This window comes from Dendrobates tinctorius, unplaced genomic scaffold (genome assembly GCF_039654945.1).
Source record: "Dendrobates tinctorius isolate UK_male_01 unplaced genomic scaffold, ASM3965494v1 ptg000060l, whole genome shotgun sequence".
Taxonomy (NCBI): Eukaryota; Metazoa; Chordata; class Amphibia; order Anura; family Dendrobatidae; genus Dendrobates; species Dendrobates tinctorius.
Genome location: NW_027361728.1, coordinates 16,598,249 through 16,624,161, shown reverse-complemented (window position 1 = coordinate 16,624,161; position 25,913 = coordinate 16,598,249). Strand labels below are relative to the sequence as shown.

Genomic DNA, 25,913 nt, shown 5'->3' with positions numbered 1-25,913 from the left:
GTCACATGATCACGCTGCTGACGTCACACACCGACTTTTCAGAGGCGAAGACTCAGACAGTGAGGCAGTGTTGCGCTTGGTGCTCCAGACGGGTAATGGAGCTGAAGATACCACCAAAGAATGATTAATGGTGGAAATTATTAGGACATGCTCTGTCTGGGGGCTATGAAGGGATGGTTGGGGTCGGGGACGGACGCTATATGGAGTCAGTGCAAGGGAAGATTGGGGGATGGCTGCAGGGTCCCATGGAATGGATAGGGAGGGAGCAGGGGGAGTAAATTTACTGAGGACAGTATGTAAGGAGCAAGGCAAGGGTGCAGACATATTCATGTGGTGTGGTGGAGAAAGATGAGGAACATATGGGGGGAGGAGGGAGAAACCTGAGGACAATATGGGGGAAACCTGAGGACATTATGGGGGAAACCTGATGATATTAAGGGGGAAACCTGAGGACATTATGGGGGAAACCTAAGGACATTATGGGGGAAACCTGAGGATATTATGAGGGAAACCTGAAGATATTTGTGACGTCTGCCTGCGGTCTGGACTGCAGCCAGACAGCACCCCGAGAAACACTGAGACCCTTTACCCCTATACAGGGATCTGGATTTATAGCAGAGCCCAGGAGGCGCTGTCTGAATAGGAGCAATGACCAGAGCAGGACGGTCGCCAGAAAGGTGTTCCAACACAGGACACAGAGGCAATGATATCCGAGACTAAACCAGTCAGGCAGAAATGGTATAAAAACAGTAGACAGTAGCAGAGTCAGATTCCAGGCCGAAGCCAGAGTCATAAACCAGGAGGGCAGCAGAAGTACAGAATCGTTAGGCAAAAGCAGAGTCAGAATCCAGGCCAAAGTAAGAGTCATAAACCAGGAGAGCAGCAGAGGTACAGAATCGTTAGGCAAAAGCAGAGTCAGAATCCAGGCCAAAGTAAGAGTCATAAACCAGGAGAGCAGCAGAGGTACAGAATCGTTAGGCAGAAGCAGAGTCAGAATCCAGGCCGAAGTCAGTGTCATAAACCAGGAGAGTCGCAGAGGTACAGAATCGTTAGGCAGAAGCAGAGTCAGAAGTCCAGGCAAAAGTCAGAGTCAGTAAAACAGCAATTCACACAGTAACACGCAGGGGAACCAAGAATATCGGCCTGCAAGAGCAGTCCCAAGGTATTTGAGGGATCAGGTCATCCCTTACAGGCCCGTGGCCTGATGATGTCATCTGGACCGCCCCCAGGACCAGGCTGGATGGTAATGCACCAGCCCCTTCATGACTGATCGAGGAGCGAAGCCTGCGTCCAGCGGACGCCTGCGCAGGAGCCTCATGACTATCGCCGCCATCACTCGGGGTTGAAGCACAACGCCTCCCAGAGACCAAGGCCGAGACTGCAGGCCACGGGTCAGCCGGTGATAGGACAGTCCGGGGCCTCCTAGTGGTCGAGGCTGGGACAGCAGGCCCTGAGTCTGACGGTGATGTGATAGTCCGGCGCCTCCTACTGGCCGAGGCTGGGACAGCAGGCCCTGAGTCTGATGGTGATGTGATAGTCCGGCGCCTCCTACTGGCCGAGGCCGGGACAGCAGGCCCTGAGTCTGGCGGTGCCGTGACAATATTATGGGGGAAACCTGAGGATATTATGGGGGAAACCTGAGGACATTATGGGGGAAACCTGAGGACAATATGGTGGAAACCTGAGGATATTATGGGGGAAACCTGAGGGCAATATGAGGGAAACCTAAGGACATTATGGGGGGAAACCTGAGGATATTATGGGGGAAACCTGAGGATATTATGGGGGAAACCTGAGGATATTATGGGGGAAACCTGAGGATATTATGGGGAAAACCTGAGGACATTATGGGGGAAACCTGAGGACAATATGGTGGAAACCTGAGGATATTATGGGGGAAACCTGAGGGCAATATGAGGGAAACCTGAGGACATTATGGGGGGAAACCTGAGGATATTATGGGGGAAACATGAGGACATTATGGGGGAAAACCTGAGGACATTATGGGGGAAACCTGAGGACATTTTGGGGGAAACCTGAGGATATTATGGGGGAAACCTGAGGATATTATGGGGGAAACCTGAGGACAATATGGGGGAGAATGCCATATATACATGTATAGTGTGTAATATATACAATTGTGGCCAAAAGTATTGACACCCCTGCAATTCTGTCAGATAGTACTCAGTTTCAGTTTCTTCCTGAAAATGATTGTAAATACAAATTCTTTGGTATTATTATCTTCATTTAATTTGTCTAAATGAATAAACAAAAAAGAGAATGAAGCAAAAAGCAAAACATTGATCATTTCACACAAAACTCCAAAAATGGGCCAGACAAAAGTATTGGCACCCTCAGCCTAATACTTGTTTGCACAACCTTTAGCCAAAGTAACTGCGACCAAGTGCTTCCGGTAACCATCAATGAGTTTCTTACAATGCTCTGCTGGAAGACCATTGTTCTTTGGCAAACTGCTCCAGGTCCCTGATATTTGAAGGGTGCCTTCTCCAAACTGTCATTTTTAGATCTCTCCACAGGTGTTCTATGGGATTCAGGTCTGGACTCATTGCTGGCCACCTTAGAAGTCTCCAGTGCTTTCTCTCAAACCATTTTCTAGTGCTTTTTGAAGTGTGTTTTGGGTCAATGTCCTGCTGGAAGACCCATGACCTCTGAGGGAGACCCAGCTTTCTCACACTGGGCCCTACATTATGCTGCAAAATTTGTTGGTAGTCTTCAGACTTCATAATACCATGGACACAGTCAAGCAGTCCAGTGCCTGAGGCAGCAAAGCAACTCCAAAACATCAGGGAACCTCCGCCATGTTTGACTGTAGGGACCGTGTTCTTTTCTTTGAATGCCTCTTTTTTTCTCCTGTAAACTCTATGTTGATGCCTTTGCCCAAAAAGCTCTACTTTTGTCTCATCTGACCAGAGAACAAGGCTTTTTCAGGTAAGTTTTGGCAAACTCCAGCCTGGCTTTTTTATGTCTCGGGGTAAGAAGTGGGGTCTTCCTGGGTCTCCTATCATACAGTCCCTTTTCATTCAGACGCTGACGGATAGTACGGGTTGACACTGTTGTACCCTCGGACTGCAGGGCAGCTTGAACTTGTTTGGATGTTAGTCGAGGTTCTTTATCCAACATCCGCACAATCTTGAGTTGAAATCTCTTGTCAATTTTTCTTTTCCGTCCACATCTAGGGAGGTTAGTCACAGTGCCATGGGCTTTAAACTTCTTGATGACACTGCGCACGGTAGACACAGGAACATTCAGGTCTTTGGAGATGGACTTGTAGAGCCTTGAGATTGCTCATGCTTCCTCACAAGTTGGTTTCTCAAGTCCTCAGACAGTTCTTTGGTCTTTCTTTTCTCCATGCTCAATGTGGTACACACAAGGACACAGGACAGAGGTTGAGTCAACTTTAATCCATGTCAACTGGCTGCAAGTGTGATTTAGTTATTGCCAACACCTGTTAGGTGCCCCAGGTAAGTTACAGGTGCTGTTAATTACACAAATTAGAGAAGCATCACATGATTTTTCGAACAGTGCCAATACTTTTGTCCACCCTCTTTTTTATGTTTGGTGTGGAATTATATCCAATTTGGCTTTAGGACAATTCTTTTTGTGTTTATTCATTTAAGACAAATTAAATGAAGATAATAATACCAAATAATTTGTGTTTGCAATCATTTTCAGGAAGAAACTGAATATTATCTGACAGAACTGCAGGGGTGTCAATACTTTTGGCCACAACTGTACATACATAACATTTTATTGTTTATTAAGTTAAATAAAGCATTGTGGAAAAAACAGGAATGTACCTTGGCTTGGTCAAATAGAGTTAAGGTTCAAATTGGGGTGGGGGGGCGCCAAACTGACCCTTTGTCCCGGGTGCAGGAAAGGCTAGATACACCTCTGCTGTCTGGCTCTGCATATAACAAAGCTAGGTTTTCACTTCAGTCAGCTGGGGGGAAGCTGACCAGAGTGGATTTGTGTTGGAGTTGAAGAGAAAGACAAGCCAGAATCTCTCTCTGTGAAGAGTCTGCACAAGTCATGAGCCCCAAACTGCAAGCATAACTGGATGCAATATACCGGGTGAGTCATAAAGGACGGATGTATTTGAAGTGGCTATAACTCACCACCAGGTGGAGGTAGAGATGTGCGGGAGGCGGGGTTATGTTTGTGAGGTGAAAGCATTGTTTTTATTTTAGTTTCAGTTTAAGCTATGGTGCCGTGGACGATAGAACATCGCGTTTTTGCGTACGACAGTTTTGTCAAGAATAATGAGTGTATCACAGCCGTTCAGCGTGAGTTTCGGCGTCATTTCAATATTCACAGAAATCAAGCTGTTCCCGCTCATAACACTATCCTACGTTGGGTTGAAGCACTCCGTACACGAGGTACACTAATGAACAAACGACCACCGGGGGCTCCACGAACGGCACGTACCGCTGCACAGCCCTAAGGTAACGGTGTGGTGCGCTATGGGCAAATATGGCGTGATCGGTCCGTACTTTTTCGAAGGCGATAATGGCAATACTGTTACCGTGAACTCACAACGTTATATCGCCATGATAAATAACTTCTTTGTTCCTGAGTTACGACGGCAACATATCCCCATCTCTAGTGTGTGGTTTCAACAAGATGGGGCAACGGCCCACACAGCCGGAGCAACAATGAACGTTCTTCGCCCTCTCTTCCCTGGTCGCACCATTTCCAGGTTTGGCGATATTAATTGGCCTCCTAGGTCCCCAGACCTGTCCATGTGCGATTATTACTTATGGGGTCACCTCAAATCACGTGTATACAAGCTTAAGCCTCGATCATTACAAGAACTGAAGGAAGCTATTCGAGTGGAAGTTGCCCAAATCGACAGAGTTGTGTTGGAACGTGTTGATGCCAACTTCCAAGAACGCCTTTGGAAATGCATCACTGATAATGGCCACCACATGGCAGATGTTGTTTTCCACACTTGAATTTGTCAAATGCTATTAGTATACGTAACCAAATCTGTGAATACATTTATATTTAATAAATATTTAATGATTTTATGATTAGTTTAAAAACGTCCGTCCTTTATGACTCACCCGGTACAATAGCTGTTTTGTTTTTCTGGATTGTGACTAGCTCAGCGGTGTATGAGCAGTCAGGGTCTGTTTGTTCAGTGCCTGGACAAGGCTAGGGATTTAAGGTTATAGTTTTGTTTTTGTGCTGTGCAACCTGCAAAACATAAATGTCAGTGCCTGTGTGAACAACACCTACTGCCTACTTGAGAGCATGAATCACTACACTACATACAGACTCAACTTGTTTGATTACAATATCCATTACACAATGACAATATGGATAGTGTAGCAAGCAAGGTCAGGATGGTGAGGGTTAAATCCTAGCACTGCATGTGTTGATTAAGAGTCTATCTGCAGTTTTTTTGCTAAGATTCAGGAAATGGGTTGCTGGCTGGGGAGTCTGTCTGTCTTCTGGAGGTAGCAGAGGTGATTGTGTAAGTTCACGAGTGACCAGCCAAGATGTGAGCTGTAGCTGGGAGAAATGCAACTGAGGATCTCTCTCTAAATGGAGTGACTAAGGAGTCAGCTGAGGCGCTAAGCAGTCTTTGGTCCTAGAAAGATAAGGACAATTTAATGGTGAACAGTCTAAGTATGGAAGCTGGGGAGATCTCATACTGACCTGTGTGTGGACGTATACCTACCGGAGCATTAGATGTGTTTACCTTTATGCCGGAGCACAGCTGTTTTGTGTTAAAATCCCTCCAGAGTTTATGAAGCTAATAAACCTTGTCTTGTTCGACTCAAAATGTTGCCTTTGTCAATGCTGCCTTGTGCATTGTGAAGTCATTGGCCACATCGGTTAGTGGCTTCACTAACAGATTGGTTTACGGTGGTATAAGATCCTGTGGTCACAGGACACAGACAGTCACTAGTGACTATTCCACTTCCTTATTCTCATCTGATTGTGGGAATATATGTATCTCTATTACTGTGCACTCTTAATAAACCTAGCAAAAATGATGTGTATGAGTTGTAAAAAAGTTCTGTTCATGATAAATGCTTTAAAGATGTGTGTCAAAGTATTTATAAGCTTCATTATACAACTGTACTAAACTAAATGGCATAGCTGGTTCTGCCTCGGGAGATAAACAGATGTCATTTATAGCAGATTGACTCAACCCCAAAGAAGCAGATTGAAGCCGCTGACTAGCACACCAGGATTAAGGACAAAAATGCAGTGTGTCTTGTTATGTTGCTACTACTTTACTATAGAAGTGGTGATTCTAATAAATAAAACATATTTTACACTCATACTTTAAAGACATGAATATCAGTATTACACTGTGAATTATCATGTCACTTTATTCCTACCTGTTCTAATGTTGAAATGTATAAATGAGATACCTGTGTAATAGGCTCAGCGCCCCTCGGCCTTGGGTATCACTATCTGCATATAGGAAGGTGCACTCGCAAAGTGAACTCAACAGAAACAAAATAACAATAAGAACCGCGTGAGACAACGTAGCATAGTGTAAGGGGATATCAGAGCAGAAACTATGATCTCAGCTCACAAACATTACAAGCTGAACTTACTTGCTATACAGAAGCTACTATGTCCATCATCAGGATACTCTATTGTTAAATGGAAGCCAAATCACATCATAGGCTGGTGGAGTGCAGAGCAGCAGGTGAGAATGGAACCGACAAGGCTAAGAGCACACTGCGTCAGTGCCCTTAGGGTCCCGTACACATTAGATCTCAGACACCTTTCCCATACACAGGAGGGCTTGTTCGGCTGGGCGCTCAAGTGTTCTCTGTGAGAGCCTCCTGCTGACATACCAGCCAGCGGCTTATCTCAGGGAGAACATTGTGATCAGTAGTCCAAAATTTGACATCCCCAATAGACCTCTTACTCGATCATCAGTTTCCCGGCACCCCAGATTGTCAGAATGTATGGTGCTATCCAAGGCCGGACTGGCCATCTGGTAATTCCGGCAAATGCCAGATGGGCTGGTCCAGTTGTGGACCGCATTGACTACTATGCTGCTAACAGTATCAACGTCCTCAGGATGCAGCGGAGACGAAGCAACAGGAGGGAGGAACAACATGGGTCTATGTGCTTTCAAATGCCAGGGCTGAATTTCAATCCCAGTCCGTCCCTGGTGCTGTCACTTCTGGTTGGTAACATCAGAAAAAGGGCTAGGATTTGAGGCCAAAATACAGTCAAATGAATGAGTGTCTGAATGGAATAGGTACATAACACAGTGTATGGAAGGGCTCACTTCTCCAATTATCTGCACAATGCTTTTCTTTCATATCCGCTGCATACCTCTCAATACAAAGCAAATTTATTTGGGAGCCACTTGGAGGGTCACATTCTCCCACAGAAGGACTATTTCCAGTACGGAGCTCAATACAGTAACATACTGCAGAATAATGTGCACAAGCAGTTTACATGGGCATAATATCACAGAACGTTGGGGTCTGCAATGCAGAGACACCACACTTGGACCATGCATTGAGTTTGTACGCTCTCCCATGTTTTGTGAGTTTGTCTTCAAGTGTTCCGATATTCTCCCATTAAGCAGAAACATATTGTAAGGGTATATGCACATTTTGAGTATTTGCAGCTGATTTTTCTGCACCAAAAAGTGTAGGCTGGAAAAATGCAACATAAAATCTGTGCATTTTTCGATGCATTGTGATGCATTTTCTACTTAGATTTCCCCCCCCATTCATTTGACTGGGTAAAGTCATAAATATACAACAGTGTTGCATTATAGATGCATACAGCTTTATGTGCCTAGCTGTTAACTGTCAAATCTCATAAATAAAATCACTTTATCAGCAGCAACTATTTCAGTAAATGGAACAGAACTGCTGACTATGCAGTTACAGACTACTGGCCAGCCAAGGGTACCGGTGTGAAGATTTCAACCATGTATGTGTCCATCAAGTTGTCTCCATTGTCTGTATCCATTCCTATTTAATAACGTGAAAGTGGCATACTCCCTGCATGCAAACTAATTACAAAATGTAAAAAATTCCATCCTTCAGCCGACTTTGGACTGAAATTTAAAATTCTTACGATGTCTCTACTCAAGTGTGTAATGTAAAAAAATATACCGTATTTTACGGATTATAAGACGCACTTTTCCCCAAAAAATTTGGGGGGAAAATGGGGGTGCGTCTAATAACGTGTATATACCTTTACTAGTACCGTTGCTGCAGACCGCAAACTGGGATGACGGGGTGCCCGGCGTGCGGCGATGGAATTTCCCATGCCGCGCGGTGGTCTCCGTTGCTACGGGGGGCTCTGCCGACATTTTTTGAAAGGCCAGAGCCCCCTGATTTCCTATGCGGTTATTAATAAATAAATAATCTTTATATAGCGCTAACATATTCCGCAGCGCTTTACAGTTTGCACACATTTTCATCACTGTCCCCGATGGGACTCACAATCTAAATTCCCTATCAGTATGTCTTTGGAGTGTGGGAGGAAACCCACGCAAACACGGGGAGAACATACAAACTCCTTGCAAATGTTGTCCTTGTTGGGACAGGAAGGTTCGAATCCTACCTGCAGAACTAACCACTGAGCCACCGTGCTGCCCAATGATTGTCTGAGGAATGCTCCACCACACCGAATGCAATTAGGCATGCAAATTATCAAAGATCCACTACCAGCCTCTCCCATTGTAATTGCTGACCAATGACATCTCAGATCAGATGTGTGTGATGGGAGACAAGTCAGGAGATGCTGAAGGAAATGGTACCATGCTTAGACCATGCAGGATGCATACAGTAGCACGTACAGCTGTTGACCTGGTATGGTCATGTCTAAAAATCACTCCTGGGACACTTTCTTGTTCACTTGTAAAGGCAACTTCATGTTGTTGCCAACGTGGTCTCCAGACCAATCTCTGGCTATTATAGCAAATAAGTCAAAAACAGGACTCATGCTGAAAAGTATAGACCCCCATTCCAGCCTCCATAATGGTCCTTTTCTACACTGTGATAGCCTTTGAAGGAAATGGTGTGAGGTCAATGAAACACCAGTAGCTAGACATTTGGTCTGTAGTGATGTTGTGAAATGACTTCTAATGGTTTGTGTAGATGCTCTTTAATGCCTTACACTTAGTAATGTAATACCTAATTTCACTTGCAGTACAAAATAGATTGCTGTATTCCATTCTTCAAATTTGATACAACCATGTGGACCCCTCAAGAGAAAACATCACACATTCTTGCTCTTGGGCTTATGTTGTGGGGAGCCATAATGTACAATCTCCGCACCCCTCTAGCCATCATTCCAAATACACTAACAGCTTGGCGCTACATTGATTTGGTGGTGGAACCAGAGGCACCAACATTTCTCTAAATTGTCTCAGGATCCATTTTTCTACACAACAATGACAGGCTGCATTTTGCTCGTTCTACTGTGAGCAGACTGTGTGGCCTTATTGAGCACATCTGGGATGTCATTGGGCGGGAACTGCAAATGAAGCTTCCAGCAGTGGATCTTGATAAATTGCGTGCATTCAGCGTGGAAGAACATTCCTAAGACAACCATTCATAACCTGATTGATAGCAGCTAAGTCTGGTATGTCTGCGTGTGGCACTCATACTTGATACTGAATAAGTCAATTTTGGACACAATTTATGAATGTGTTTATGCCAGAATCATAAATTTGAATAAAACCAACACTGCAAGCCTAAGTTTTAAGCAATGCAAACTTAGACACTTTTCATAAATATGTCCCAGTGAGTCACAATTATACTTCAATTACCTCTCTGAAATCATGCTCAAAGTGTCGCAGCTGTAAGCACTGTTCTAGTTTCAGATGATGGCGGCTCCAAAACTGGTTGAAAGCTTTATCTGTTTCATCCAACTGAGCCAGTAACCTGGTGAGAACAGGGCAGAAAAAATGTAAGCAAATGCAGAAAAGGGATGGAAAATATGAAAAACTGTCTACAGCTGCAAATATTTATCCCCCACACAAAGAGCATATGCTCCGTCAGCCATCCTGGATAAGGAAGCATGTTACTCCAGCACACTCTTCGTCACGACGTGGATATGTAACACCAGTCTTGATATATTCGGGGCCCAGAGTTTAGGAGAGCACTCCCCTCCACCCAACCGTACTTTGACGGACTTCTGTATATATGTACGTAAACAGCAGCCTGTGAATTGATGCCCTGGCTACACTAATGTTTTAGGGCTCCTAGCAGTAGAATGCCATAACATTACAGAGCAGTATGGATTTGTTACTATAATATAGTGTGCTTACATAAGGCAGCATATTTTGATGACAGATTAAAAAAAATCTCAATATAAGCAGTGTAGATCTAAGTGAAATTGACATATAGTCACCTTTAAAGTCTCAAATGCTCTCATAATGTTGTCCTCCTACCCGATGCAATGTTAAAAACAGACTGCATATGGGTTGCACACAGATGGCATACATGTGCTACCCCTGGCTGTCACTGACCCAGAGACTTGCATAGATGATTTTGATCAGTGACTCTGATTAAAGACGGACATACTTCTGTGATTTTTTTGGATGGACACATGGATTGTAAAAAAAACCCCGCAGACTTGTGAACAGATCAATAAACTATAATGGGTATATGTTCTAGGGATGAAAAACTCAGAACTTGTATGTGAAAAACGGTCATCTTTATAAACCCATATGCTGGGCTTCTTCATTTTCGGAATCCCTCCCTTTAATAATTATTCAATCATTTTAACAAAAGAAACAGAAAAAGTGCATTGAGGGATGAAATGAATGAAAACAGACTATTTTCATATACTTCAACTTGTCCTAGATATAGAATAGTGTCCTGAAAGTGCTATGATCTCTATAATTATAAATTCCATAAGAAAGAGAAAGGAATAAATGAGTTACTTTCTTGCTGTTCCTAATACTTTAAGAAAGTAATCTGTAGTGAAATATTCAACCTTTTCTTACTCTTGACTCCGCAAAAACTCTTACTGTTTCTCTTATTCATTCTCATCTCGACTACTGTAAGTCTCTTCTAATCGGTCTCCCTCTTACCAAACTCTCCCCCCTCCAATCTGTCTTGAATGCTATAGCCAGGATCATATTCCTCGCCAATCGTTACACCGATGCCTCTACCTTGTGCCAGTCATTACACTGGCTACCAATCCACTCCAGATTCCAGTACAAACTTATTACCCTCACCCACAAAGCTCTTCATGGCTCAGCACCACCCTACATCTCCTCCCTTGTTTCAGTATACCATCCTACCCACGCCCTCCGTTCTGCTGATGACCTGAGGTTAGCATCCTCAATAAGCAGAACCTCCCACTCCCGTCTTCAAGACTATACACGTGTTGCGCAAATTCTTTGGAATGCACTTCCCAGGTCAATACGATTAGTCCCCAATTCCCACAATTTTAAGCGTGCCCTGAAAACGCATTTATTCAGACTGGCCTACCGCCTCAACACATTAACCTAATCTATCCCTATGTGGCACAGCCAAAAGTTTTACCATAACCAGGTTCCCCGCATCTTGTTCCCACATGCTTTATGCATCCATTAGCCCTCTGCGTCTGTACTGTTACACACTTAACATTATGGCTGGTCCATCCAATCAGGGCAACTGTTACCACCCACCTTTCGTGTCTCCCTTTATTTTTCCCCTCATAGACTGTAAGCTTGCGAGCAGGGCCCTCATTCCTCTTGGTATTTGTTATGATCTATGTGATTATTGTTATGCTGTAATGTCTATTGTCTGTATAAGTCCCCTCTGAAATGTAAAGTGCTGCGAAATATGTCGGCGCTATAGAAATAAAATGTATTATTATTATTGATGGACATGCTCACTGAAGGACACATGCTTACAGATACTTGGGTAATCCATGATTAAGTCAGACCTACAAATATGTAACTGTTACTTGCTAGATCGCACTCAGAGATTTGCCATTTTAGTATTAAACTAAATGGGATTGATTTAATGAGAACTTGTGCGCACTGTACAGACCTTTCAACAGTAGCCATGTTCTCCAGCTCATCCGGTGTCAGTTTGCAGTTTGGGTCTTTGGACACTGGCTCCTTTATGCAGGAGAGCAGGGTCCCACCTTGTTGCACTGCTAGCTTTAAATCATCCTGGAAAATAAATATTGAGCTGTTATAAGGAGGTTATGTTGTTTTTGTCCATACAGTAAATTGTCTCTAGATTTGACTTTGGAAAAAATTGCAAAATCAGCCTTGGAAAGCTTCAATGAGAAAAAATGATGGTGCTGATCACTCTCATATTTACATGCATACATCTCTTGTTTTCATTTTATTTACTTTGAATATATAAATATAAAAAAACATAAATCCCCAAAAACAGATAAAATATCACTTCAATAGATCTCCTCTTGTAGATTACATAGGATATTACCTGAGTCATTGCTGGTGTTATCTAATAAGACTACTGAAACCATCTTATTAGCTATGCTATAACGTAGTCAGACGGTAGTCCCTCTGTGTATCTTCACCAGCCACTTCACTTTGCACACAAGTTTAGGCCTCCCTTCAAGTGGGGCAAATATTATGTTTGCTAGCCCTGTATTGACATACCCTGTCCATGGCAAGGTGTTTTCATGATGCCCCCAACACCAATGGCACATGTTTCATCAGGCATTCTAGCTGCTGTGTCCTTGGTTGCCAACCATCTAAAAATTCCAGGACAGTCAGTAAAAATAGGGTGCTTTATTGCCCTGTCCGTAAGAAAAATTTAAGGTGTCCATGATTTTTTTTTGAAGCTCAATGAACTTATACAATAATATTTTGACTGTAATTATCATCCTTTTACAGTTCACAGTGACTATAGCTGATGTCTTCATATAAGAATGATGGGCTTTAGACTTGTATCAATGATAATGTTAATGATTTATTATGGTTTTCCAATGTGTCTGTAAAAAATATTGTCTGTCCATGACTTTCTTGAAAGGCTGTCCAGGAAAAATAAAAAATGATGTCGGCAACCTTGGCTGGGTCCCATATGTGCTACAAGGTAAACAACGAGGTGGCAGACTGAAAAATAATGGAAGTTTTCTATTTTTTCTATTTTTATTATTGCTTTCATGTATTCTATTTTCTCTCTGACTTTTTTAAAAAATAATTCTTTATTTAAAGAACATATAAAGTAACAGCAACCAATTGTATATACATGTGATTGCAAATTAACAATATGAATCAGGGTATATAGGAAGAGTACAAAAACCATATCAAAGAGCTAAGTATAAATGAGAAAAATAATAAGTGACTAGAACAGAGTAAACTAGGTGAGTCCATCAAATCTCGGTAAGAGAATAACATAAAGACTCAATCGAATAATGTCAATAAAATAGGGGTAATTAAGAAGGGGCGAATAAGAGACGGTGGCCAAGGGAGGATGTGGGGTTAGGGCAAGGTAAGGTTGGAGGTTTTATCGGTTAGGTGTCTGTGCCAAATTTTAGTGTCCACATTGTCCAAGTTTTCCGGAATGATGAATGTGTGTGCGTTTCCAAGTAAGACAATTCTTCTAGTTGGTAAATTATACATATTTTGTCTAACCATTCTGGGTGGGTCGGAGGAGTGGTGTCACGATCCAGGTTGGATCTGACAGATTAAATGCACAAGGTAACCTTTTTTTTTTTCTTTGGCTGTGTGCCAAAGGTGGTTTTGCCCCCGTGGTCATTAGGGTCATTGCACTGTGGTGATTTCAGTTGTAGTTTTCCCCCCGGTGGCCATTAAGGTCATTGCACTCTGGTTACCTTAGTTGTGCACGTCATTATGTAACAGGTGTGATTGCTCTATAAAAGAGTATCAGGTGTGCTAATCACTGTTGGTGATAAGTTCCTCATTTGCAAGCAAGCCTGGGTGAAGAATGGAGCTGAAGTAGAGTCACTGGCAGCCCAGTCAGAGTGCTGGAGTAGCAGCTATGGTGTCTGCAAGGAGGGCTGGCATGGATTGGTGGAGTGTCAGCTATGGTGTCTGCAAGGAGGGCTGGCATTGCTTGGTGGAGTGGCAGCTATGGTGTAGAGCTGCACTCAGAATGCTGGACTCGGTTGCGGAAAGCTGGACTCAAAATGTTGGACTCTTTGCAGAAAAGCTGGACTCATTTGCTGGACTCTGCTTCTGGACAGCTGCACGCAGGTGTGGACTCTGTTTTCTCCAAGGCTGCACTATGGTGCTGAGAAGATCCGTTGCTGGACAGTGCACCCAGATGTTGGACTCGGTGGAGGAAAAGGTGCAAGCAGGTGGTGGGCTCTGTTGCTGGGAGCGTAAGCAACTGAGCAAAGCTAAGTGGTGTTCCCCTGTTATGTCACTTTTCCTTATGTGTGTTTAGTGCAGTGGTGGGATTAGTTTCCGCACCAACAAATTCCCTAGTGAGGTGCAGGGCAAGTCAGGGTTTTTAGGCTTCTGATCGGCGCCCGGTGCGGAAGCGGCCTAGGGAACGATAGGAGTGTAGAGACACTGACTCAGGGGAGAGCAGGAGGTCTCCACGTCCCCCGTTCCTTATCGCAGGGCCACCATTGTTATTGTTACCCAGGTTTTCCCTATTCCCTTTGTCTTATTGTATTAGTTACCGGCCTGCGGGCCGCGTCACATAGGACAATTACACATGCCGCATCCTGTTGTAACAGTTACCGGCCTGCTGGCCGTGTCACTCAGGACAGGGCACGTGACAAGTGGATTACTTCCAATGGATTGGGATTGGATATTCTGCAGCCCCTACCAATAGTGGCATAGTTCATGTATTTTTGTTTTCAAATTTGTAAAGGGGCAGGACAATAGTACTTCAACTGGCTTTTGGTTTCTGGTTATTAACCCCTTCACTCCCAAGGGTGGTTTGCACGTTCATGACCGGGCCAATTTTTACAATTCTGACCACTGTACCTTTATGAGGTCATAACTCTGGAACGCTTCCATGGATCCCGGTGATTCTGACACTGTTTTCTCGTGACATATTGTACTTCATGATAGTGGTAAAATTTCATTCAAATAACTTGCGTTTATTTGTGAGAAAAACGGTAATTTGGCGAAAATTTCGCAATTTTCCAACTTTGAATTTTTATGCCCTTAAATCACAGAGATACGGCACACAAAAAACTTGATAACCAACATTTCCCACATATTTACTTTACATCAGCACAATTTTGGAACCAAAATTTTTTTTTGTTAGGAAGTTATAAGGGTTAAAAGTTGACCAGCGATTTCTCATTTTTACAACACCATTTTATTTTTACGGACCACATCACATTTGAAGCCACTTTGAGGGGGTCTATATGATAGAAAATACCCAAAAGTGACACCATTCTAAAAACTGCACCCCTTAAGGTGCTCAAAACCACATTCAAGAAGTTTATTAACCCTTTAGGTGCATCACAGGAATTTTTTTGAATATTTAAAAAAAAATGAACATCTAACTTTTTTTCACAAAAAAAATACTTCAGGTTCAATTTTTTTTATTTTACTAAGGGTAACAGGAGAAATTGGACTGCAAAAGTTATTCTGCAATTTGTCCTGAGTACGCTGATACCTGATATGTGGGGGGAACGAATGTTTCGGCGCATGGCAGAGCTCAGAATGGAAGGCGCGCCGTTTGACTTTTTCAATGCAAAATTGGCTGGAATTCAGATCGGACGCCATGTCACGTTTGGAGAGTCCCTGATGTACCTAAACAGTGGAAACCCCCTACAAGTGACCCCATTTTGGAAACTAGACCCCCCAAGGAACTTATCTAGATATGTTGTGAGAACTTTGAACCCACAAGGGCTTTACAGAAGCTTATAACGTACAGCGGTACAATTAAAAAATCATATTTTTTCCACAAAAATGATCTTTTCACCCCAATTTTTATTTTCCCAAGGGTAACAGGACCCTAAAAGTTATTGTGCAATTTGTCCTGAGTATGCTGATACCCCACATGTGGGGGTAAACCACTATTTGGGCGCATGGCAGAGCTTGGAAGGGAAGCAGCGCCATTTGACGTTTTTGGCTGGAATTGAGATCGGACACCATGTCGCGATTGGAAAACCCCTGATGTACCTAAACAGTGGAAACCCCCCACAAATGACACCATTTTGTAAACTAGACCCCCCAAGGAACTTATCTAGATGTGTGGTGAGCACTTTGAACCCCCCAGTGCTTCACAGAAGTTTATAACGCCCGGGCGTGAAAATAAAAAATTTGTATTTTTTCCACAAACATGATCAATTAGTCCCCAATTTTTTTCATTTTCCCAAGGGTAACAGGAGAAATTGGACCCCAAAAGCTGTTGTCCAATTTGTCATGAGTACGCTGACACCCCATATGTGGGAGAAAACTACTGTATGGACACATGTCGGGGCTCGGAAGGGAAGTAGTGACGTTTTGGAATGCAGACTTTGATGGAATGGTCTGCGGGTGTCATGTGCGTTTGGAGAGCCCCTGATGTACCTAAACTATTGAAACTCCCCACAAGTGACCCCATTTTGGACACTAGACCCCCCACGGAACTTATCTAGATGTGTGGTGAGCACTTTGAACCCCCAAGTGCTTCACAGAAGTTTATAACGCTCGGACGTGAAAATAAAAAAATCATTTTTTTCCACAAAAATGATATTTTTGCCCCCAATTTTTTATTTTCCTAAGGGTAACAGGAGAAATTGGACCCCAAAAATTGTTTTGCAATTTGTCCTGAGTAAGCTGGTACCCTACATGTGGGGGTAAAACACTGTTTGGGCGCATGGCAGAGCTTGGAAGGGAAGGAGCACCATTTGACTTTTTCAACTCAGAATTGGCTGGAATTGAGATCAGACACCATGTTGCATTTGGAGAGCCCCTGATGTGCCCAAACAGTGGAAACCCCCAATTCTAACTCCAACCCGAACCCCAACACACCCCTAACCCTAATCTCAGCCCTAACCCTAACCCTAGCCCTAGCCCTAACCCTAACGGGAAAATGGAAATACATTTTTTTTATTATTTTTCCCTAACTAAGGGAGTGATAACGGGGGGTTTGATTTACTATTTATGGCGGTTTTATGTTTGGCAGCTGTCGCACGCTAAAAGACGCTTTTTATTGTAAAAATAGTTTTTGCATCACCACATATTGAGAGCTATAATTTTTCCGTATTTTGACCCACCGAGTCATGCGAGGTCTTATTTTTTGCTGGACGAGTTGACGTTTTTATAGGTACCATTTTCGGGCACGTGACATTTTTTGATCGCTTTTTATTCCGATTTTTGGGACACAGAATGAACAAAAACCAGCGTTTCATGAATTTCTTTTGGGGGGGTGCGTTTACACCGTTCCGCGTGTGGTAAAATTGATAAAGCGGTTTTATTCTTCCGGTCAGTACGGTTACAGCGATAGCTCATTTAGGTCGTTTTTTTATGTTTTGTCGGTTTTATGCAATGAAAACTATTTTATATAAAAATAATTATTTTTGCATCGCTTTATTCTGCGAGCTATAACTTTTTTATTTTTTTGCTAATGATGCTGTATGGCGGCTCGTTTTTTGTGGGACAAGATTACGTTTTCAGCGGTACCATGGATATTTATATGCGTCTTTTTGATCGCGCGTTATTACACTTTTTGTTTGGCGGTATGATAATAAATCATTTTTTGCTTTGTTTTTTATTTTTATTTTTTAAGGGGTTCGCTAAAGGGGTTAACTAATGGGACAGTTTTATAGGGCGGGTCGTTAAGGACGCGGCGATACCTAATATGTGTACTTTTATGGGGGGTTTTTTATTTCCAAAAAATGGATTTATTGGGGGAATATTTTTTTTTTTTTCTAATTTATTTGGCGATTTTTTAAAAATTATTTTAACACTTTTTTTTTACTTTTTTTTTAACTGTATTACATAGTCCCAGGTGGGACATCACTGTCCTGTGACAGATCGCTGATCTGTCACATCACAGATCACTGTGACAGATCAGCAATCTGTCACAGGCATTGAAGAAGACTTCCTCTTGCCTGCGCTTTGCAGGCACTGAGGAAGCCAGCTTCCTGCAGGCCCCCGAAGGCCCCCGTCGCCATCTTGGATTCGGGGGCCTGCAGGAAAGGAGCCCCCCGCAGCAGCGCTGCACACTGCGCTGCCGTGGGGGGCTCAGGGAAGCACGAAGGGAGCCCCCTCCCTGCCGATGCTTCCCTTTAACCCCCGGTACACCGCGATCAAGTTTGATCGCGGTGTGCAAGGGGTTAACGTGTCGGGGGCGGTCCGTGACCGCCCCTGACACATTGTGCCGGGTGTCAGCTGTGATAATCAGCTGACACCCGGCCGCGATCAGCGGCGCTCACCACGTGGGCGCCGCTGATCGCGGTAGACGTATTATCCCGTCCATGGGCATAGGGGCCCGGGTCCCATGGACGGGATAGTACGTCGGATGTCAGGAAGGGGTTAAACCTTAGTTACCTAAAGAACAGTTAATATCTGTCCAGAATTGTTGTAAACCTGGGCAATTCGAATTTATATGCGATAGGTTTCCTATATGGGTGTAAGGAATAAACAGTTTGTGGGATGCAGTGAGTAACCGGAGACAGAGAAGGGGTAAACAAGGATTTGCTGAACATGCAATAACAAGTAGTACTCCACGCAGGGAGGAAAAGACAATCATAAAAAGAATATACAAAACAAGACAACTTATCGGTTGCAGTTCTGGCAGGGGAAAGGCTGGAAAATCTCCTGGCGGCGTCTCAACTTATGTACAAAGTCTCTGGCTCTGCTTCTGAGATACTAGTAGCACTGCCGCCCGACAGTGCTGATGGATTCAGTTCTGCTTGACTTGGTTGCGCCGGAACGTGGAAACAGTCCTTTATATGTATTCCTCACAAATGGCGTCGGACATGGGTCGTGAGCACGTATACAGGCCGTAACAGCCCGTGGTCTTTCAGAGTAGTTTCTAAGCAGTTTGTCCTGTATCTCAGGTAAAACAGGGGTATCCAACAGTGCGGGAACAGAAGGTAACTTAATAGCGTCACGAGAAGTCTTAAAGTCAGCACACTGAGGTATGCGAAATGTGGAGTTGTCAGCGCAAGCAGCGGAGAGGGAGTCAACCATCTCCTGTCGCCATCCTGCCAAGTCTGACCTGTTCCTGCGCTCAGGTCTCCTTATATACCCCATGCCCCCTGCTGTCTGACAGAAAGGTCTCTCTCTTTCACAGGAAGGCTCCCCCGCCAACAGTGGTGACAGGCCCAATAGTTCCAGCCTTAAAGGGCACCACACACCGCTGACTCCATCTCGACTCAACTTCTTACACAGGTACCACATGTCCAGCACAAATTGGAGTCAGTTAGTCCCAGATGGTGTAGAAATTGAGGAGTCCTATACCAGCCAGATAGTATTTTGTAAGAGTTTTCCTGTAAGAGCATACATCTAGAAAAGCCATGTAAATTAGAAAGAATGCAGGATTCACTAAACCATCTCAGTCAGATGTCTGTCCAGCCTCTGTTTGAAGACTTCCATTGAAGGAGAACATCCCACCTCCACTTAATACATTTTTTGTACCCATCCAAGACAACTAAGGCAAGTAGTAGGATTTTAGAAGGGCCATTGTAGTGTTGATAAGGTGTAGAAAGTTGCTCTGGTATAGGTCTCTTGGGTTGTTGGTAATTTTAACTTCTAAGTATTTGATAAGTTTTGCTGGCCATTTAAATGGGGTATTTTTCTGGAGAGTCTCAATATCGCATTTTGGGGTCGAGAGGTTGAGGGCTTCTGATTTATTGATATTGATTTTAAAGGTTGATATCTCTACATGAACACACATCATTATTTCTCTGGTCCTTTTATCAGCACTTGAGATACAGTGTAAAGAGTGTTAGAATTGCATCTATAAATGCAGTTGGAAAAGCAAATTTCGCCTAGGTGCTTCCTGTGAAGCACCACCTAATTCTGTCAAACACTTTGTCCGCATCTTTTGAAAGGAGGGTCAGGAGGGCTTTTGCTCTTAAAGCATATAACACTGTGTGCAGCACCCTAGCAGAGTTATCTTACCCTTTGCTGCCTTTCACAAACCCAGTTTGGTCTGGAAGTATTAGTTTTAGCAGTACGATGCTTATTCTTCTACCTAAAATTTTAGCCCATAGCTTCATGTCTGCATGCAACAGAGAAATTGGGTTCTAGGTACTGAATAGCCAAGAGTCTTTGCCTTCTTTAGGGAGAATTGAAATAAGTTAAACAGATTTACTAAATGGGGAAGCAATAATTTAATAAATTTTGTATAGTAGATAATTGGGAAGTCATCATGTCCAGGGGTTGTATTATTGGAAATAGCTTTCTCCCTGACTTTTTGATGGTTGCTGAGCCTGATAAATTCACTTCTGCTGATTTTTCTCAAATGTGTAAGGAGGCCTTTAGGCTGACAACTGGGACATTTGCAATAAAGACAGTGCAGCCAATTTATTAATCTTGTCTAAGTTTTAGAAAGTGCAAACTTAGACTAGACGGTATTGAAACATGCCATATTTTAAGTTATAGCAAACTGTAAGACAATTTCAGTTCCATTTTGGTGCATAAAATCGCAATTCAGGTAACACCTCTTAAACCACCCGCTTTCAGAAAGACAATGACCCTGTGTCAAAATTTTTTTTTACTCAATTAAATGTCGTGCAAAACAGTTTTCTCATACACATTTAAAGGGGATTTCCAATTTTAGAAAAGTGGACCCCAACCAATCAGAAAGTAGTACAAAAATCTATAGGCATATTATTCAACCTCCCTCCGTGCTGGTCCTCACTGCTGCCCTGATTCCTTGGTTCTGACTTCAGCAGTAACATCACTACTGAAGCATGCATCACCACTGCAACCAATCACTGAGCTTGGAGGCTTGTGTCAACAACAGCAGAGCTGCTAAGCTTAGTGATTGGCTGCAGCGGTGAGGCATGCAGTAGTCATGACATCACCACTTCAGACAGCGTTCAGGCACCAATACAACAGCATCTGAGAGCTGGCATTGGAGCGAGTAAGGATTAGTACTGTTACTACTATGTGATCTTTAGGCATTTAAAATTTCTGGAGAGGGTAGTTTAATAAATCAGCCCCAGTGGATTGGAAAAATCAGACCAAAAATAGAACCCCCTGATGAAGCTAATACGTGAAATGCACTTTCAAGTGCTTGTGGGTACAAGTACTAATGCACTTTAATTTAAAGCTCTGGTTTAGGGTCTCTTTGTGTATAAATTGCTTTATATCTTATTAAAGATAGACGGTCAGAGTTTAACTGAAGGGTATTTTCGCATAAATTGATGTCTAAATTATCTATTATTCTTATTGCCATGTTATGATATACCATTGACCACACTGTCTTTCGTTTTTTTGGGCTTTAAATGGTGTGTTTTTAGGTGTGTTTTTTCTTGGAATTTTCGTGTTTTTATATTTTTAGTTATAATAAAATTATTTGTGCATATAGTTTTTTCTACTGCCTTATTCTTGAGTATAGTATTTCTTTCTTGAATTGATGGTTTATATTGTTTTTGGGGGACTCTGATTAATAGCAAAAAAAACTTTGGTTATTTTAGTATGTGCCACAGTATTTGTAAAGAACAGAGTTTGTGTCTGTATAACCTTGGAAATTTGTAGGTCTGAATAGGAGCCGTACAGACGAAATGACAGGATATTGTAAATAATCTTTATTTTTACATAGCGCTAACATATTCCACAGCGCTTTACAGTTTGCACACATTCCCTATTAGTATGTCTTTAGAATGTGGGAGGAAACCGGAGTGCCCGGGGGAAACCCACGCAAACACGGGGAGAACATACAAACTCCTTGCAGATGTTGTCCTTGGTGGGATTTGAACCCAGGACCCCAAGCGCTGCAAGCCTGCAGCACTAACCACTGAGCCACCGTGCCGCCCTGTATTGTAAAACAATAGATTCATTTGAGCAATAGAAATCTTGGTGGCAATTTCTAAAAAGCAGAAGTACAGTTGGTAAAAGCATAGATAGCCATACAGAGTAGTTGTCGATGCATACAGTCTCAGCATATGTGATACCAGGTCACAGCATAGGAAATACATACGACTACATGTGACTACAGCCGTGGCCAAAAGGTTTGAGACTGACACAATTATTGGTTTTCACAAAGTTTGCTGCTTCATTGTTTTTGAATCTTTCCATCAGATCTTTTTGATTAATGAAGCACATTTATAAGCATTTTATAAGCTTTTACACTTTTGTTGAAAACATACATGTTTATTCAAAGACTATAAATATACACTGTAGACCCATATTTTTCAAGACTTCTGCTCTTTGCCCTGGACATCAACTTCTGGGACAAATTCTGACTGATGGCAATTAGAGATGAGCAAAACCAAACTTGAAAGTTCGGGGTTCATACTGGACAGTTAGTGTCCAGGGCAAAACGCCGAACACAGACCTCTCCCTGAAGTCCGTTGCAATGTTCGGAGTTCCAGGAGAAGACCATTGGGGAGGGAGAAAGAGAGAGAGGGTACATTTTCCAGCTCAAAAGTACATGTCCTTATTCTTTTGAATGGGGTTCGGGTTCTGGTTCAAGTTCGGGTATAGTTCTGGTACCTAAACCGAACTTTGGAATAAAGTTCCTGAACGTCCAGGTGTCCGCTCATCCCTAATGGCAACACATTCTTGTCTAATCAGTGCTTGGAGTTTGTCTCAATTTCTATATTTTGTTTGACACCTGCTTTCTGAGAATTAGCCACGGGTTCTCAACGGCATTGATATGCAGCAGACTGCCAGGGTGAAATGCAGTAGTCTTGGAAAATAAAGGTCAACACTGTAAATATTGAGTCTTTGCATCTGTGAAAAAATCTAAATATACCGAAGCAGCAAATTTTGTAAAAAACAAACCTTTTCTGAATCTCAAAACTTTTGTCGAAGACAGTTTAACACAGGAAGGAAAAGCTACAGAGAAATTTAGCTAATAATTTACAAAACCAGAAGAGAGATGCAGAGCAGATGAGAGGAACAAAAAAAGGTCACAAGTTTGGTGCTTTCAAAGCGGAAAAAAGCAAGAAACATAAATTATATGGGCATCAGAAGTGGACCAAGGGCTAAAACACTATAAACAAAGTGTTTTTTCATATACAGTCATGGCCAAAAGTTTTGAGAATGATACAAATATTAATTTTTACAAAGTCTACTGCTTCATTTTTTCTAATGGCAATTTGCATATACTCCAGAATGTTATAAAGAGTGATCAGCTTAACAGCAATTGCTTGCAAAGTCAATATTTGCCTAGAAAATGAACTTTATCCCCCAAAACACATTTCAACATCATTGCATCCCTGCCTTAAAAGGACCAGCTAACATCGTTTCAGTGATTGCTCCATTAACACAGGTGTGGGTATTGATGAGGACAGGGCTGGAGATCAATCTGTCATGATTAAGTAAGAATGACACCACTGGACACTTTAAAAGGAGGCTGGTGCTTGGCATCATTGTTTCTCTTCTGTTAACCATGGTTATCTCTAAAGGAACACGTGCAGTCACCATTGCACTGCACAAAAATGGCCTAACAGGGATGAGTATCGCAGCTAGAAAGATTGCACCTCAGTCAACAATCTATCGCATCATCAAGAACTTCAAGGAGAGAGGTTCCCTTGTTGCCAAAAAGGCTCCAGGGCGCCCAAGAAAGACCAGCAAGCGCCAGGACCGTCTCTTAAAAGTGTTTCAGCTGCGGGATTGGGCTACCAGCAGTGCAGAGCTTGCTCAGGAATGGCAGCAGGCAGGTGTGAGTGCATCTGCACGCACTGTGAGGCGGAGACTCTTGGAGCAAGGCCTGGTCTCAAGGAGGGCAGCAAAGAAGCCACTTCTCTCCAGGAAAAACATCATGGACAGACTGATATTCTGCAAGAGGTACAGGGAGTGGACTTCTGAGGACTGGGGTAAAGTCATTTTCTCTGATGAATCCCCTTTTCGATTGTTTGGGACATCTGGAAAACGGCTTATTCGGAGAAGACCAGGTGAGCGCTACCACCAGTCTTGTCTCATGCCAACTGTCAAGCATCCTGAAACCATTCATGTGTGGGGTTGCTTCTCAGCCAAGGGAATGAGCTCTCTCTCAGTCTTGCTTAAAAACACAGCCATGAATAAAGAATGGTACCAGAATGTCCTCCAAGAGCAACTTCTCCCAACCGTCCAAGAGCAGTTTGGCGATCAACAATGCCTTTTTCAACATGATGGAGCACCTTGCCATAAAGCAAAGGTGATAACTAAATGGCTCAGGGAACAAAACAGAGATTTTGGGACCATGGCCTGGAAACTCCCCAGATCTTAATCCCATTGAGAACTTGTGGTCAATCATCAAGAGACGGGTGGACAAACAAAAACCTTCAAATTCAGACAAAATAAAAGCATTGATTTTGCAAGAATGGACTGCTATCAGTCAGGATTTGATCCAGAAGTTGATTGAGAGCATGCCAGGGAGAATTGCTGAGGTCCTGAAGGAGAAGGGTCAACACTGCAAATATTGACTTGCTGCATTAACTCATTCTAACTGTCAATATAACCTTTTGCTACTCATAATATGATTGCAATTATATTTCTGTATGTGATAAAAACATCTGACAAACACATAAAAACCAGAGGCCAGCAGATCATGTGAAAACATAATATTTGTGTCATTCTCAAAACTTTTGGCCATGACTGTACAGTAGTCAGCCATCAGTTAGGCCTGTTTCACACTTCCGTTTTTTCAAATCCGTCAAAATCCGTTGTTTTCCGTAAAAAAACGGATCCGCCATTTTTTGCAGGATCCGTTTTTTTTTGTCCCATAGACTTCCATTACGGTTACCGCGGATCCGTCAAAAAAACGGATCCGTTTTTAAAAAAAACGGATCCGTTTGCATCAGTTTCCGTCAAAAAAACGGAAACGGATCCGTTTGGCGGACACAAAAACGGAAGTGTGAAACAGGCCTTACTGGTAATTGGGGCAAGGGTGGCAGAAAGAGAGCTTGCACCATAAATACAGTGAACTATGAGTCTTCCTTGGCTCCTATTGCGCCACTTATAATAATAATAATAATTTTATTTCTATAGCGTCAACATATTGCGCAGCACTTTACATTTTAGACAGGACTTGTACAGACAATAAAAGACTTTACAGAATAATAGCAATCACATAAATCAACAGATACCAAAAGGAATGAGGGCTCTGCTTGCAAGCTTACAATCTCTGAGGAAATAGGGGGGACACGAAAGGTGGATGGTAACAATTGCTTTCATTGTACGGTCCTGCCATCAATGTAATAAAAAGGGTGTTCATGCAATGCTGCATGAATCGGTCAGTATGTGTGACAGTACAGATACAGAGGGCTGCTAAATGCATAAAGGATTTGAGAACAGATGATACAAGGGTCCTGGTTAGGAATAAAATTTTGAATGGGCAACAATGGGATAGTTAGATAAATATGCTGAGGTGATAGGCCAGTCTGAAGATATGCATTTTTAGGGCACGCTTAAAACTGTGGGTATTGGGGATTAATCTAATTGTCATGGGTAGTGTATTCCAAAGAATTGTCACAGCACGCGAGAAGTCTTGGAAATGGTAGTGGGAGGTTCGGATTACACTGTGTTACCAAGGTTTTGTCCCTCGGACAATTTTGAGTGTTCCTGATAGGTTTTTTCATGCTAATTTCAGAAATTACTTCAGATTTATCCTATCACGTACGGTTTTTGAGATATGATACGAAACTATATAATATTCTGTTATAATTCTAAAAACTCATATATGAACTTTTTCTGAAACTGTATATACTGAATTTTCCACTGAAATAACATAAATCGCTGATATACACATATGCAAGCACTTATTATGCGAATTCCGCGCAGGCGCAGTGAACCATTCGACTGACCGTATACGGAGCATACCACATCTCCTGGGCAGGGGAGGAATCAAAAGACAATACTGACATACTTAGAGTATGGCTGAATGGATTACGACCTT

General features: G+C 42.7%; 1 protein-coding gene across 4 annotated transcripts in view; it reads right to left on the bottom strand.

Annotated features, from left to right (window-relative positions):
* Positions 1-25,913, bottom strand: part of MCF2L2 (MCF.2 cell line derived transforming sequence-like 2) — a 474,009-nt gene that overhangs the window by 306,336 nt on the left and 141,760 nt on the right. For all 4 annotated transcript variants that reach the window (XM_073578748.1, XM_073578751.1, XM_073578750.1 and 1 more), the window contains exons 8-9: positions 12,012-12,136; positions 9,794-9,908 (exon numbers count right to left, since the gene is read on the bottom strand). In XM_073578748.1, the coding sequence (XP_073434849.1) occupies positions 9,794-9,908; positions 12,012-12,136 (240 nt within the window). The remainder of the gene's footprint in view (positions 1-9,793; positions 9,909-12,011; positions 12,137-25,913) is intronic.